The sequence below is a fragment of the Pseudonaja textilis genome, chromosome 1 (assembly GCF_049901715.1).
Source record: "Pseudonaja textilis isolate UNSWEBS1 chromosome 1, rPseTex1.2, whole genome shotgun sequence".
NCBI lineage: Eukaryota > Metazoa > Chordata > Lepidosauria > Squamata > Elapidae > Pseudonaja > Pseudonaja textilis.
In genome coordinates, this window is record NC_141990.1 from 207,134,807 (window position 1) to 207,151,034 (window position 16,228).

General features: G+C 37.7%; 1 protein-coding gene across 14 annotated transcripts in view; it reads right to left on the reverse strand.

Annotated features, from left to right (window-relative positions):
• The window catches only part of R3HDM1 (R3H domain containing 1), a 63,852-nt gene extending 48,657 nt beyond the window's left edge, over window positions 1-15,195 (reverse strand). For 7 of the 14 annotated variants that reach the window (XM_087920318.1, XM_087920316.1, XM_026714618.2 and 4 more), the window contains exons 1-4: window positions 15,066-15,195; window positions 13,117-13,327; window positions 2,351-2,392; window positions 1,790-1,879 (exon numbers count right to left, since the gene is read on the reverse strand). In XM_087920318.1, the coding sequence (XP_087776444.1) occupies window positions 1,790-1,879; window positions 2,351-2,392; window positions 13,117-13,287 (303 nt within the window). In that variant the 5' untranslated portion in view covers window positions 13,288-13,327; window positions 15,066-15,195. Of the gene's footprint in view, window positions 1-1,789; window positions 1,880-2,350; window positions 2,393-13,116; window positions 13,328-15,065 lie in introns of those variants that run through there. The other 7 variants (XM_087920321.1, XM_026714613.2, XM_087920314.1 and 4 more) reach the window with 3 other exon arrangements.
• Window positions 15,196-16,228: the final 1,033 nt, after the last annotated feature.

Here is a 16,228-nt window from a genome sequence, read left to right on the forward strand (position 1 = left end):
GACTAACTTCCAGAATTCTTGGCCTGGTTGGCCATTGCTGACAATTCTGGAACTTGAAATCCACCTCAGTTGCAAGAGACCTGGTTGTGGAAGGCTGATATAAATGAATAGCATAAGAAAAGGTAGTTCTATGTAAGTACTATTGTTTTACTGGAAGTAAAAAAAAACAAAACCCTTAAGGATGACAGTCAAAAAATATGAGTATACATTTTCTGCATAATTACCTTGAAGCCACAGATCTAAATAAATAAATAAATAAATAAATAAATAAATAAATAAATAAATAAATAAAGCACAACTGTATTCCAATATAGCTTTATTTCATTTTATCGCTAATAAAATAAAAGCCCCATCATTCAGGGCACTAGACTAGATGGTATGTCACTCAGAATTTAATCTTAAAATTATTTCTAGTAGGTATATGAAAAATGAATCCTGGAAATCAAAATTATTATTCTGCCAAATAAAATGTGGTTTCAAAAGTCCTATTATCCAGATGGCTTCTGAGAACATCTTACTCTGTCAAAATTAATATCTATTAAATAATCAGATGAATCTCAACAAGCTAAACCAAGTGTAATCTATTCTACTTCATTTAGTTAAAATAATTTTCTAACATCTGTAATTATTTATCTGACCCAGCATTTAAATACTAAAAATACTGTTCTGCTCTTTTAAATGAATCTTATATATTCTTCATAAACTTAATATTAACATAAACAAATACATGTTGTAAAAGCGTACATCCAGTTTTCCATACTACTCTGCCAACTAACAGCATTCTAATTTAATACTGAATAGAAAAAATAAATTAATTCTGATAGTGAAGCTATCAGAATAAAAAAAAATATATACACAAGACTTAATACTTTCAAGTTTTGAAAGCCTGTGTTAAAATAATCAGTTTATAGCTAGTGGCTTAATACAACTTGGTACAGGAAAAAGACAAACATATGCAAACTTGTATTTAATAAAACTGCAACAAAGGTCTATGATACAAATGTATTTGCTCAGATAACAGCCACATCATCTGATTTATACGTAGGACTCTTCTTTAGATATCATGCAAACTATAGTTTGCTTGTTGTGGAAATATTGTATAGGTTCACAATGTATTCCCATAGATCAGGAGCTCCCAAGTTAAAGTTTCGTTGGCAACTATAAGATGTATGGACTTCAACTACCAGAATAATCCAGCCAGCAAGACTAGGAACTCCTGCCATAGATCATGATTTAAAAATCACAATGCCTCGTCCATAGAGCATAGTAAATGAAAACTAGAGAAATCTTAGCAGGATGTATATATATAAAAGCTGGACTATAAATGATACTAGTGCCAAGGGAAGTTTCACTACAACGTAAGTGAAATTCAATCTGAATGATACCATTGCTTCAGTTCTAAAGCTGCTGGACTGGACTGTATAATGTAATTGTTGGTTTTTTAAAGCTGTAGTGCTGCATTTTGATACCAATCCCAGATATAAATACTCCAAAGTATATCATCTTTTAAACCACACAACTGAATGTAAAAGACAATCAGGAAGCCAAATGAGAAGACTTTTTTTTCCCGTTATCTTAGGATAATGAATGCAGATCAGCTAAATATTTTAACGATTGTTAAGTCAAATATTTAAAGTTTAATCATCAGTTTGTTGACACTCATACAGATTCACTAGCATGTTCCAAGTAATACATCTTGCATTCCCCACCCCCATGTTTCAAATCATTCCCAAGCATTTTTACAGAACAACAATGAAAATAAGAGATCTCAGAACTATTTTATTTTTACCTGGATGTCCTGCGAAATTTCAGCTGTGGGAGGTGGAGGAGATTCTTCACACACAGCCAGGCTCCGAACTAGCTTTAATTTTGTACTTGACTAAAGAAAAGTATTTATAATTAAAAACTACAGTTCACAGTTTCTTTCTTTACTTATCTTACGGTCAGCTACAAAATAAAACTGCTTACTTAAGGATGTCAATGACTTTCAACACATAGTAATTTACTGGGGGCTAAAACACTCCCCCAAAAGGCAAAAAAAATAAAAATTAAACTCTGATGCCCATTTAAGCTTTGAAGTCATCACAATACCAGCAAACTACAGTTAATTTTTAAAAAAAGAGGTTGAAGCAAAAAGCAGCACTATTTTTGCTGTCTAGCAACATCAAGCCATCAAAAATATAAAGGCCAAGCAAAAGCAAACAGTTAGGCAAATCATAAATCCAAAAAACAGAAAAATACACTTTGGTTGCCAACAAAAGAAAGAACAAAACTGATTTTCAATAAACAGCCAGGCTTCCATCAAGCATGAAGACTACCCATGCCAGCACAGCACACATGTCTACTGTACCTTTGACCTTTTTCCTGTCTGTCCAAAAGATTGCACTGGCCGCTGAATGGTGAGCACAACAGAAGAGAATTTGCATTAAACGTCAGGTACGGGCTGTGTAAGGCATTTGGCGTGCACAGTAGAACGAAAGCAATTTCATGGTGACTGTTAGTTACAGGATAATCCACCCCACAAGGAAATGCAAGAACATCCAAGACCTTACTACTGGGATTGGACGTGCTGTGTGTGTGTGTGACGTTGCCAAATCCTTGGCAAGAGTTTTGCCTGGACACTGAAAAATGAGCAGACTTCAGAAACTGTTATGGTTTGTGAGACGGACCATGCTCCAGACACAGAGAAAAGGTTCTGCTTCCTTACCTGTTCAGTTTTGACAGGTAAGGAGGCTGACAAAATAATCCGAAATTGAAATTTTAAAACATTTGCTCATCTGTATCAGCCACCACAGGTAATGTGCAGTTTCTAAATGACAAGGCTGCTACTGAGCTGTTATTCAATGATACCTCCATCTTTAGGGAGCATTGTTATGCTTACAGATGTTGAACTAATCCGTCTTTGGAAAGGTTAAATTAACCGCTAAGGCTACATCATTAGGTACAATTAGAGATTTAGACCTGCTCTACCCCAATGTGAAAAATGCCCTGAAGTGTCATGTCAAAACTACCGTTTTTGTGAACCATAAGTCCCTGCCCTCCATTCAATTATATCTTTTTCCTGCTCCTAAGGGGAGAGACTGAATCATTGACTATAATATTTGTAAGCACTTTATAATTGTTCCCCTTCTTACTTAAGAGTGCTTGCAAGGAAAATCATATGGAAGCTTCATATATATACGCTCTTGAATTCAACAAACAATGTGAAATAGAACTGTTCCTAGCAGATGCTTAATAAAAATGTGGAAACCCATACATTTATTCAAGAAAGTGTTTGATTCAGAATGAGAAATTGCTTCAGCCACATTTCCACAGTACAAAAATTAGGCATGGGTTTCTCCATCTACGTATTGTGATGGATAATCTATAAATATCTGTTAATTCTCCTTCCACACTTATCGATCTGCTGGCACATAAGAACTAATGATAATACTAAAGCGGGCTCGTTATCAAGAAATGCTAGCCAAAACTCCAAGTAGCCAGCAGGCTTGCTGAGTAATCCTGGGTATTAACCTCTATTTTAGTTCACAAAAAGATCACTGAAAGAAGAACTAAGAAGTACAGAACATTTTTCCTGAGTAGGCATGCAATTTTGCAGTATACAATAAAAAGGAAAAAAAATACCAAATGCTTATCTAAGCATAACATGCATGGTTATAGCTTTTTTAAAAAAACCTCCCTCTCTCTCTCTCACACACACACACACACACAAACGTGCAAATAATGCGATCAAGGATATCTCGACACATTAGAATAATTAAAACCAAAAAGAAATTGTTTGTGATTCTTATGCTAGATAAAAGGAACAGCTTTATACTTGGGTGGACTATGCTTATATTGTGGCACATCATTCATATCTGCATTATACAGGATGAACACTGATGGTTCTGGAGTCAGCAACAAATGCCCATAAATATTGGATATGCTTCTTGGCATCTCCCACAGGCTCTGTCTCTAATAATTAAATTTTATTCTGTTTTAAAAATTGAACTGACAAAAGATGCATGGCTTCTAGTTGCTCTACCATACTTCTCTTCCTCTCATTTCAGATGGACCTGTTCTCCAAAAAACTAAGGAAGTAGAAGTAGCAGGAAGCCTCTTTTAATCCAATCATACCAGCTATCGAAACAAGCAAGCAGTCAGTTGCTCGAGACAGCGACAATAGGCCTGAGGAGGGCAGTTGGTAATGACCATGGGAACAAGGAGGGAGAGCACAATGGAAGGGAGAGCAATGTTGAGCGACACAACTGCAGGAACAACCTTTTTTATTCAGGTGCCCTCAAACTGACAGCATACAAGGGCCTCAACAGAGTTCTAAATATTCCTTCACCATAACCAGACTCATACCTGGAGAATTTCTTTGTACTACAGGTAGTCCTCAACTTACGACTTCAATTGAGCCCAAAATGTATGCTGCCACGTGAGAAATTTGTTCAGTGAGGTTTGCCCCATTTTATGACTTTTCTCGTCACGTTTGTTAACAAATCACTATAGTTCTTAAAATTAGTAACCAGGTTGTTAAGTGAATCTGGCTTCCCCATTGACTTGGTTTGTTCACGAAAGGGGAATTACATGAACCCGGGATACTGCAACTGTCAAAAATGTGAGTCAGTTGTAAGTCAAGGACTACCTGTGCTTGTAGCCTGTCAGTCACTGTTTTACTTGTCTTGATCCAATAAATTTTTGCTTTTTGCCATAGGGCAAGTAAAAGGATAAGTTACAAAATAGTGACATTTCTCACAATGATCTTTCTTCTGATTTTACGCCCTTTCTCCCTTTTAAATTTTCTCATGCTTATCTCTCGCAATTATAGAAGAAAACAAAAGGCAACCAGATCTCTATTTCTCACACTTTTAATAGTTGATTTGCTCTGATGCATTGTTAGCAGGCTCAGCCTGAAAACAGAAGCTTTTTGGTATGCTTATGATATAAAACACCTATGCCAAAAATTTAGTTGAAAACAAATCTAAGTTTTTTTTACAGAAGATATGAAAATTATTACTGGAAATCAAACCATATATGTTCTTGATCTGTGGTTACTGGAGCAAACAAAAGCCTCAATCTCTCTCTAGGCAGGAAAAGGTGAATGATTGAATTCAGACTGCACGAACCATGTTGTGCACATCAGCAATCTGGTTTCCTAGCCTGGTCTCCATGTTCCACATTCGCTTTGATGGGCAGCTTTCCCTAATATTTGTTTTTTAAAATGAGGCTTATTTAATAAACCACAAGTCCCTGGGTCCCCACAATTTACAGAACATAAACATAGTTTACAAACAACTATTTTAAATTATAGTCACGGTGTGGTTTAAGTTGAATGTATAAATCAGGCCAGTGATCTGCAACAATGGTCATGTTCCTATTGACTGAATCTGTCCCATTACAAGCAGATGAATTTAGCAGTCTGATAGTACTGGTTCCATTTTCAATACTCTTTTGAGCATTCAAACGAGCAAAGGGAAGTCATTAGCCTGGAGAGACTACAAAAAGTCATTTACTCCCTGGGGTAGATCATATCAATTAGATATTAGATAAAAAGCTGAAAATACAAAAGTGGTTATTTGATATCCTTCGCTTTAGAGAGGGACTGCAGAAGACAAATACAATGCTACCTCCAAATCAATGCGAGCTTAAAAAAAACCTCATGTAAAAGCATCAATATCAACTAGTAAATTCTAAAAAAAAAGAGAGAGAAAGATTCATTAGCTCAGGGAACTAAACTCCCTTCAGGAATTCATGCAGGCACCGATATTACACAAAAACATCAACCTGGATACAAAAAGAAAAATTCTGCTACAACACTAGACATCATTGATAAGGATTAGAATTTTTTTTTTAAAAACTCCATTAACACATTTAGAAAGAATTTCTGTGTCCAGAAGTGGCAGACAGTGTTATGAGTTCAGTAGACTTTTAGGGTTATTTATAATTTATTATTTTTTTGAATGAAAGCAAAGTTAGACCAGAACTAATCCCACAGCTTCTTACTAAGACAAAAGCCAATTTCAGGTTTCACCCTTGTTTTTATAAGGCAGTGTTTTTCCATTTTAGCTGCTTTCAGATAGGGCAGATTTCAGTGCCCAGAGTTCTCAGAAGTGTCCATCTGGATTTCAGAAGTCCTCACCAGGAATGGAGCTCATCAAAACACCATCGAAGTAGCCATTAAGTCATAGGGTTGGGCTCACCAGAATGATATAGTCAATCACTTGAACACCACACTGCATATCTAGCTCACAATTACTGCAAGAATTGGGATCAAGGTTTCAAAATCAACCCTAAATCTTGCTTTTACTCTATGTACTTGTTTCCTGGGGAAAAGACAGTTTTTACTCACCGAGACAGCAAATAATGCAACTCCAAAGATAATGGCTCAAAGCAATAACTACTATCAAAAAACAAATGGAATCGATGAAAATGCATCTTTCCTGACGCTGCAGCGTCCATCAGTTACACAAACTTAAGTGGTCCCTTTTGCCTATAGTTATGTTAAAAAACATTCAGTGTTGACATCATTAAGGAGAAAAATAACTCTATTCCTAAGAATACCTGTACCTGCCTCTATGCCCAAAGCAACTAACAAAGGGAACACATTACAGTAACTGTACAGTTTATATAAGGAACAGATAGCCTTTTGAAGGAGGAATTAAATGTTTCACTTTGCAAATAATTTCCCCTATCAAATAGAGAATTTTCTATCAAGAGAAAACTGAAAAGCAAAAACAATTGCTTCTCTCATAGCACTTCATCTCCAGTGAAAGTTACCTCTGAAATACAGTTTTCCCTAACAAGAATGCTCTATTGTCACATTAGTTAAAAACAGGATTGGGCAAAATAAATATCTAAGTGCCACAGTAATAGAGGTGAAAGGACCAAATAAGATAACCACTTTTCACATTGCTTGCTTGCGCGCCATGTCAGAGGCACTGAGGTACTTTCGGGTTGAAAGGATTAGCCGGAGACATCACTGTTGCTAAGGGGACACCCAGTTCTAGGGCTCCTTTCATGTCCCCAGCAGGAGCTGGAGTGAAGGATGGGAGCTTAACCCTGTCCCATAGCAGCACTCAGGTCTTGAACATGGGCTTCCTAACCTCCATCTCAGCTCCCACTTTGCACATTAGTAATACTCTGGGCAAGGCATATGTATTTCTTTATGGCAGTGGTTTCAACATAATCATTACAAGGCAAATTTATACCTTAATGGTATTTATTGGTAACAGATGTTCCACAGTGCCACAAGGCCTTCCTAATTCCAACACTGAAGCTTCTCAAATGTAGGTAGTGTTCTCTGAACATTTATGTTGTTTGTTCGTTTAGAGATGCTTGGGGAAATTGTGTTAGAGTCCCCCCTAAATGATTCATAAATAATTAATCTATATTCAACTGTCTTATATGTCAAGTTATATAGTACAATATAGGTAACTTCTGTTATTCTCTCTCTCTCTCCCCCCCCCCTATATATGTATGTATGTATGTATGTATGTATGTATATATGTATGTATATATGTATGTATGTATGTATGTATGTATTCAGCTTTGTTCGGGTATTTTCCCACATTATTGTAGTTGTGCTTTTAAAGTTGTAGCAACGTTTCGGCAGAATCTCAACTGCCATCATCAGGCTTCTGTATAGTGTATAATACAGTACAGTATAATACAATACAGAAGCCTGATGATGGCAGATGAGATTCTGCCGAAACGTTGCTACAACTTTAAAAGCACAACTATAAAGACGTGGGAAAATACCCGAACAAAGCCGAATACCATACATGTAAGTACCCGCGAAAACTTTAAGAAAATACACACACACACTGCTCAAAAAAAATCAAGGGAACACTTAAACAACACAATGTAACTCCAAGTCAAACACACTTAGACACTACGTAGACAGCGTAGTGTCCAAATCAAACTGTCCACTTAGGTAGCAACACTGATTGACAATCAATTCACATGCTGTTGTGCAAATGGAATAGACAACAGATGGAAAGCAGAGGCAGTTAGCAAGACATCCTCAATAAAGGAGTGGTTCTGCAGGTGGTGACCACAGACCACTTCTCAGTTCCTATGCTTTCTGGCTGATGGTCTGGTCACTTTTGAATGCGGGCGGTGCTTTCACTCTAGTGGTAGCATGAGACGGAATCTACAGCCCACACAAGTGGCTCAGGTAGTGCAGCTCATCCAGGATGGCACATCAATGCAAGCTGTGGCAAGAAGGTTTGCTGTGTCTGTCAGCGTAGTGTCCAGAGCATGGAGGCGCTACCAGGAGACAGGTCAGTACATCAGAAGATGCGGAAGAGGCCGTAGGAGGGCAACAACCCAGTATCAGGACCGCTACCTCTGTTTTTGTGCAAGGAGGGATAGGAGGAGCACTGCCAGAGCCCTGCAAAATGACCTCCAGCGGGCCACAAATGTGCATGTGGATGCTCAAATGGTCAGAAACAGACTCCATGAGGGTGGTATGAGGGCCTGACATCCACAGGTGGGTGCTTACAGCCCAACACTGTTCAGGTGCTTACACAGGTGCTTACAGCCCAACACCGTGCAGGACGTTTGGCATTTGCCAGAGAACACCAAGATTGGCAAATTCGCCACTGGTACTCTGTGCTCTTCACAGATGAAAGCAGGTTCACACTGAGCACATGTGACAGACGTGACAGGGTCTGGAGACGCCGTGGAGAACGTTCTGCTGCCTGCAACATCCTCCAGCATGACCAGTTTGGCAGTGGGTCAGTAATGGTGTAGGGTGGCATTTCTTTAGGAGGCCACACAGCCCTCCATGTGCTCGCCAGAGGTAGCCTGACTGCCATTAGGTACCGAGATGAGATTCTCAGACCCCTTGTGAGACCATACGGTGGTACGGTTGGCCCTGGGTTCCTCCTAATGCACGACAATGCTAGACCTCATGTGGCTGGAGTATGTCGGCAGCTCCTGCAAGACGAAGGCATTGATGCTATGGACTGGCCCGCCCGTTCCCCAGACCTGAATCCAATTGAGCACATCTGGGACATCATGTCTCGCTCCATCCATCAATGCCACGTTGCACCACAGACTGTCCAGGAGTTGGGGGATGCTTTAGTCCAGGTGTAGGAGGAGATCCCTCAGAAGACCATCTGCCACCTCATATGGAGCATGCCCAGGCATTGTAGGGAGGTCATACAGGCACGTGGAGGCCACACACACTACTGAGCCTCATTTTGACTTGTTTTAAGGACATTACATCAAAGTTGGATCAGCCTGTAGTGTTTTTTTCCACTTTAATTTTGACTGTAACTCCAAATCCAGACCTCCATGGGTTGCTAAATTTGATTTCCATTGATAATTTTTATGTGAGTTTGTTGTCAGCACATTCAACTATGTAATGAACAAAGTATTTAAAAGAATATTTCATTCATTCAGATCTAGGATGTCTTATTTTTGTGTTCCCTTTATTTTTTTGAGCAGTGTATATATGTATGTATGTATGTATATGTATGTATATATATGTTTGGTATTCAGCTTTGTTCGGGTATTTTCCCACGTCATTATAGATGTGCTTTTAAAGTTGTAGCAACGTTTCAGCAGAATCGATGACAACTATAATGACGTGGGAAAATACCCGAACAAATGATAGATGAGATTCTGCCGAAACGTTGCTACAACTTTAAAAGCACAACTATAATGACGTGGGAAAATACCTGAACAAAGCTGAATACCACACATATAAATACCCGCGAAAACTTAACACACACACACACACACACACTCAAAAATCATGAAATAATGCAGAATTCAAATGTAATTTCTAAAGAAACATATCAACAGCGAACAAAGAAGACTTCCAATTTTGACTTTATATCATTAAATAAAAAGATATCAGGTGTACATTCTTACTATTTTCTTGTGTGTCTACTGTCAAATAGAAATTCAGCATAATTCTATTTATTCAGAAGTCATCTCACAGCTTTAGATGGGATTTTCTTTTTAATAACTATCTCAGGCATGGCACGCATAATAAGAAACTTTTTTTTAAATGATCTGATTATGTACCAACGTGAATCTAAAGCACCAGTAAAACAGTTTAAGCCAACAAATTTAACTTCTGGAAAATACAGAAACAGCTGAATTGATTTATGAAAGATATTATGGGCTATTGATAGATGAAGGCATCAGAAATGAAGTTGCCTTGGTGACCAAACACCTCTATTTTGTTTTCATGCTGAGCTGCAGAGATAATCAAAGCCTCTGAAGGAGAAGCTTTGAACTTTTATTAAATTTTATAGGAAGAGAATGGGACAAAATTTGAATATAGCTGCACTAAAGAAATATTAGAAGCAATTTCAAACTCAGTAATAAATCAAAAACAAGATTATACCACAGTGGTCCCAACCTTTGTGGCTTGGCGACCCAGCTGTGGGGGCAAGGGGGGAACCAGGTCATGCAAAGCAATGGGTCAGTGCACACGAGCAGCTCGACTTGCATGAGTGGCAGGCTGGTGTGCATGCACAGGCACACATAGCTTGACTGTAAGGTTAGGTGTGCATGCACATCAGGCCACTGCTTGTGCAAGTCGACCTGTGCACATGCATGTCCGCCGCTTGTTTGACTTCAGCTGCATGCGCACGTGTGCTCTGGCTCGCTGCTCGTATGCCCTGGTGTAGGCTATGGTCTAGTAGTGGACTGCAGCCTGAGGGTTGGAGATTCCTGCTATACCAGGTAAAATGAGTCTTGGTTTGCACCACAGGAAGACTGACAGAGTGTTATGGATAATCCCTAAGATCAGTAGTCCAATATAGCCAAACACCTGGAATCCAACCAGAGGTGGTATTCAGCAGGTTCTGACCAGTTCTGGAGAACCGATAGCGGAAATTTTGAGTAGTTTGGAGAACCGGCAAATCCCACCTCTGACTGGAGATTTTACAGTATCTTTCCCCTGTCATGCCCACCAAGCCATGCCCACAGAACCGGTAGTAAAAAAAATTGAATCCCATCACTGACCCCAACACAAGGTAATATTGTACTTTGAAAAACTTTCTTGGACTACGATTAACATTGTCCAAACATTTAGACAAAGAATAGAGTGACCTAGCGAATATTTTGTAATATTATATTTTTACTGCATAAATTACACATAGCACTTGTAACTAAGATCTATTTGCAAAGACACATTTTTAAATATTTCTGTGAACAATTTATAGGGACACAGACAACAATGCCATATATATCTACCTAAGATAAAGCCCGATTGAACAAGGTGGGGACTAGGTCTTAGCAGATATCTTTGCGTCTCAGTGGTAATTGGGACAAGAATTTCCACTGCTAACCAATGCAGTCTATAAAGCGGGTGGGTGCTGTGGCATGAATGCAGGTATATGGGGGGGTATGTTGTAGCATGAGTGTGGGCGGGTGTTGCAAGCCAGTGTGAGCAGATGCCCACCTGGAGCTGCACTTGTCCTGTTGTTCCTTGGGGGAAAAAGCAGTGGGAATGAGAGCAACTTACCAGAGCAATTTGTGACCTCCTGCCAGCTTCTCCACTGACTTTGCTTGTGGGTTAGCCGGCGGGAAAGGTCGCAAATGGTGATCAGGTAATAGCAGGAAACCGTAACTACTTTAACTGGAAGCCTGTTGTTCAAATTGAGATTGTGTGACCGCAGGTCCATTTGTAAATCTGTCTTATTCAGCACCTTTCTCACTTTGAATGGTTGTTCAATGAGTCGTCATAACCCAATGACTATCTGTATTTTGCCTCGCTCCGTATCTATCTACCTGGATACTATGCTTTCGGAAATAAGCAATTTGCTCTGCTTCTTGTATTTCTAACTCATTATCATGACTGGAAAGTGATTTTTTTAATGAACAGATTAGTTTGTAGTTTTAACTGCTATCGAGCAATAGAACTGCAGAATTTGAGATTGGCTATTGCATTCTGAGAATCAGAATTCAGAGAAAGGCAGGTGGCAATTCTTCATTGTAAAATAAAAAGTCATTTTCCAAAGATAAATATTATGCTTACTGAAATGGCATGTAACAAAAGTCTCTTCAGGAATTAAATAAAAGAAAAAAAAAATACTCATTCATAGACCCTTGCATCACTACCAATATATTGGGAAGAAGAAGTGGGGAGAGAAAAGGAAAGTGTTGATAAGTGTTGGCAGCGTGGATTCCAGAATACTTAGTTGTTGCTGCTGAGATATTTTAGCAATGACAGCTCTTTAAAAAAAGAGGGGAGTGTAGTATTTACCAATTTTTTTTTGTTTACACAGGACTGTTTGGAAAGAAGGTGAAGTCTCTTCTTAATTGCACAGGAGTATCGAAAAGATCAGAAATCACAGGAGGTGCTCCTCATCAACCTTACCTTCTAAATGGTCTACCACAAACTCCAATATTTTTTTCTAAAACCAATGCAGAATTCCAGAAAACTTTAAGGAGGTTAAGGAAAAAAATAGATGTTTGTCTACGCAAACATGACAGAGCTGCAGAATAAAAGACTATTATACAGAAAAGCAGAAAGTAAAAAGGGAAACAATCAAAGCAATCACAATTAGCCATTCAGGGTTTTAGGAACAATTCTCTTTGGATTATTCACTCAATATTCTTTTAAACAAATGCTGAAAGCAATTAAATTAAATCGCTTTGGTTAGGAATAGCAACTCTGAAGTACAAAACTTAAATTCAACTGAAATTAACCAACATGGTTTTTAGTTTTAAAAAACATGTATTTCATATTTGAAGTGAACGCTTATCAATTCCACATATTTTGGACCTCTAATAGTATATTAATATGATGACTCACCAATACAAAATATATATTGCTATCAATAGGCCCATCTTTCCCTTCTGAAAAATGTACACCCATATTTTCAGACCTACTTAAAAAAATTAAAAAGCGCAATAATAAGAAAAGGATAAATTAAAGCAAAGGTGCCAACAAAAGGGAATCACAGTTCATGCATTTTAAGAACACCATAAAACTGACTCAAGCATAATTAAGAAACACCGTATTTTCTTCTATGTTATTTATTTGTAAAGATTTTTATCCTGCTTTTTGTTCACAATGGCCTACACTGTTTTCCTTCTTTCCATTCCAATATACACCACACCAGGATGAAAAAAAAAAACCCAGATGGGAGACATTTCTCTTACCTGCACATCATTTTTATTATCGGTACATTTTTCAACTTTTTCTGCTTGAATTTGCTCTTGACTTTCTGATCTTACGAAGTGTTCCGCTGCAGTATTGTCTTTTATTTCGGCTTCTGAACATTTCATTGTATCACCTTCCTCCTTTACTCTAATCATATCAGTCATCCTCATTAGAAAGGGTTATTTTAAAAATCTAAAGGAAATATGGAACCTGGGAAAAGAGAAGGAAAAGGAAGAATAGGGGTACCATCATTAGTATCTGCATTAACCCATTTCAATAATACATGAACAGATCCGTTTCAAAAAGCTGTTTAAAAAGATTTAGCTATGAACTCAGAATTGTTCATTTTATTAACACCCACAAACAAAAAAATATTTGCAAGAATCAAAAGTGACATTCAAACGTAGGCAATATTACACTTAACTGACATTTCAAATTGACGTTTTGAATTAGACTTAGGAAGTATCATTTCTTTAAATACCAACTATATATTATGTAAATGAAAACAGAGAATTACGTCTAGACTTATGTAACTGCATGTGGAAGGACAGTTATTTCTTCAGATATGCATATATGCTACTCAAACTCCTTGACTTACAACTGGTTGTTTGAAATTATGATGGTCTTGGAATACAGCCCATAAAGCACTTCCGGTCTTTGTAAAACACATGATCACCACGGGGTGATTGGCAACCCGCTCATGTTTATAACCAGCTGCTTTGCACCCTGCGATCATGTGATCACCATTTATCATCTTCTCTGCCTGCTTCCCCAGAAAGTCAATAGGGAAGCCAGCAGGGAAGGTTGCAATCTACCGCAGCCTGCCGTGGGGCTGAGATTCCCTCCCAGCAGGCAGCTCTTTGCTGGGAGGGCATCTCAGCTCTGCCTGGAGCTGTGATTCTGCCCCCACTTGCTAGGCAGCTCTTTGAGAACGAAAGGGCTGCCTACCAGGACAGAATCTCTGTTCCTGAACAAAGGCTCTTAGCAAGACTATTCACCAGAAATAACTCAGTTCCATCCAAGGACTAAATTTGGGTCACACTGATCCTATATAAGGGGAGCAACATGCTTCACAAATCCATTGGCAACAACTCCCTGTTCATCTCACCATCGTGTTCCTCAACTCCTTCAAATCTTTTGCTATTAGAGTTCTGTTTGAAAATAAGATAAAAGACTTACCTGTGCGTCTGTGATTTCCTGGGATGGGGTAGGACATCGGGATTGTGTTTGTTAAGCGAAGTAGTCACATGGGTGTCTCACTTAACAACCACTTTGCTCAATGACTGAGATTCCAGTCATAACTGTGGTCATAAGTAGAGAACTTACTTGTATTCAACTCTTGTTAGAAGGCATTAAAAGCTTTCCAAATCCGGATTTGAAGGAATACTTGTAGTTGAGCGTACCAAGTATTATTGGTTCTATCCAATGCAGCAACCCTACACATATGTTGTTAACTCAATAATTCAAGTAAGTAGAGTGTGAATTATGGATCTCTGGCTGTTGCCAATTAAAATAAATCTGTGATAATTATTTTTGTTAAAAAATATTTTTGAGTGGAAAATAGTGAAGATACAAATGTCTAAAGTACCAACTTTCAAAGCAAAGAGGAATCATCACTGTTCTCACAGTAAAAATTATAAAAGTTGGGATGTGGCTACCCGCTAAGTTGTAATATTTGGGATCAAGTAGTATCTCTGTTATAGTAATACCTCGACAAACGGTACTACAGATTTTGCAAAGATAAATCATTATTTATTACTAAAATATTGAACTATTTGTTGGTTACACATTTACATTTTTAAGCGCTGCAGGCTGCTGTTTTAAACATAATTACTAGAAAATATGACTTCACAGAAACCTTTTGGAAAAGGGTTTCAGATCTGCATTGTAAACAGACATCCTCCTTCTATAAGGCCACATAAGCAATTAAAGCCTTGGTATTACTTGCCTGGTGTATCCTGTAGATCTGTGATTGTGGTCCCCCACGAAAATAAAATAAAATAATCCAAGGATCTTTTTCACAGTCGTCAACCAAGATGTCAGTTGTAATGATCCATCTGGAATCTGAAAGGTGTCCCATGTCCTTATTACTATTGGAGACCCCTGGGCTGTATTATACTGTTTGGCATCAGCAATACCATTCCTTTTAGACACCTAAAAAAAATGAACAGCTGAAATTTTGGGGGGGAATTTTTTTTTTTTAACTCTACTTAATTTTTTTTCCATACCTATTCAAAGAAAAGTTCTACTTAATACTGCATGATTTTCACAACTTTTCTTCAGCAGTCTTTAATATATAGCTTGCAGTTAATTATAAATATCAGTAATACTTACAGAAAATTGGGCTGGAGGAGTTAGTGAATTTAATTGCAAATACTGTTCTTATTGTTGAGATTCAGACGCTTAATCTCAAGTAAAGACATGTATGTTTCAATTTAAATAAGGTGCTTTCAGAAAGGGCTTACAAATGCTACTTCCTTCATTCTTCACTTTCCCATATTAAGTGGCAACTCATAAAACATTTTCTATACACATTTTATAGTTGTCAGCTGAGTTAGTAAGACATCAGGGGTTGAAGATGATTTGAGATCTTTTCTTTAAAACCAACATTAAAAAAGTAGCTCTAACCTAAATGCAAAATATGAGATTTTACTTCACTACCTGCATGGATCAAATGGAGCTGTTCTATTTAATCTGAATATAAATTTTAATCATGATCCTGAAAAAGATAGTACAAGACTTCCATAACCATTTCAAGACCACATTCTGGAAATTGGCCAAAATCCTAAACTTTCAGAACTATACAGGGGAAAATGATGCACAACAGAAAAAAAAAAACTGCTGTGGAATTTTCTTATGATCTATGAAAAGATCACTTACTGTCTCTTCCCTTTCAAACAGTTGTACCTATTAGAAATCATAAAACCTAATTTATTTTGTGGGGATTAAGAAGAAAGATGAGAATAATCTCATGATATACCATCTATGTTAGGAAAAAAAACATGTATGTATTCCTTGAAACAGAAAAGAATTCAACTACGCATGGTAAATTTTTATAATTAATTGGGCATAAGCAGATGACTGAAAGTCTGATAAATTCAACTGCTGAGG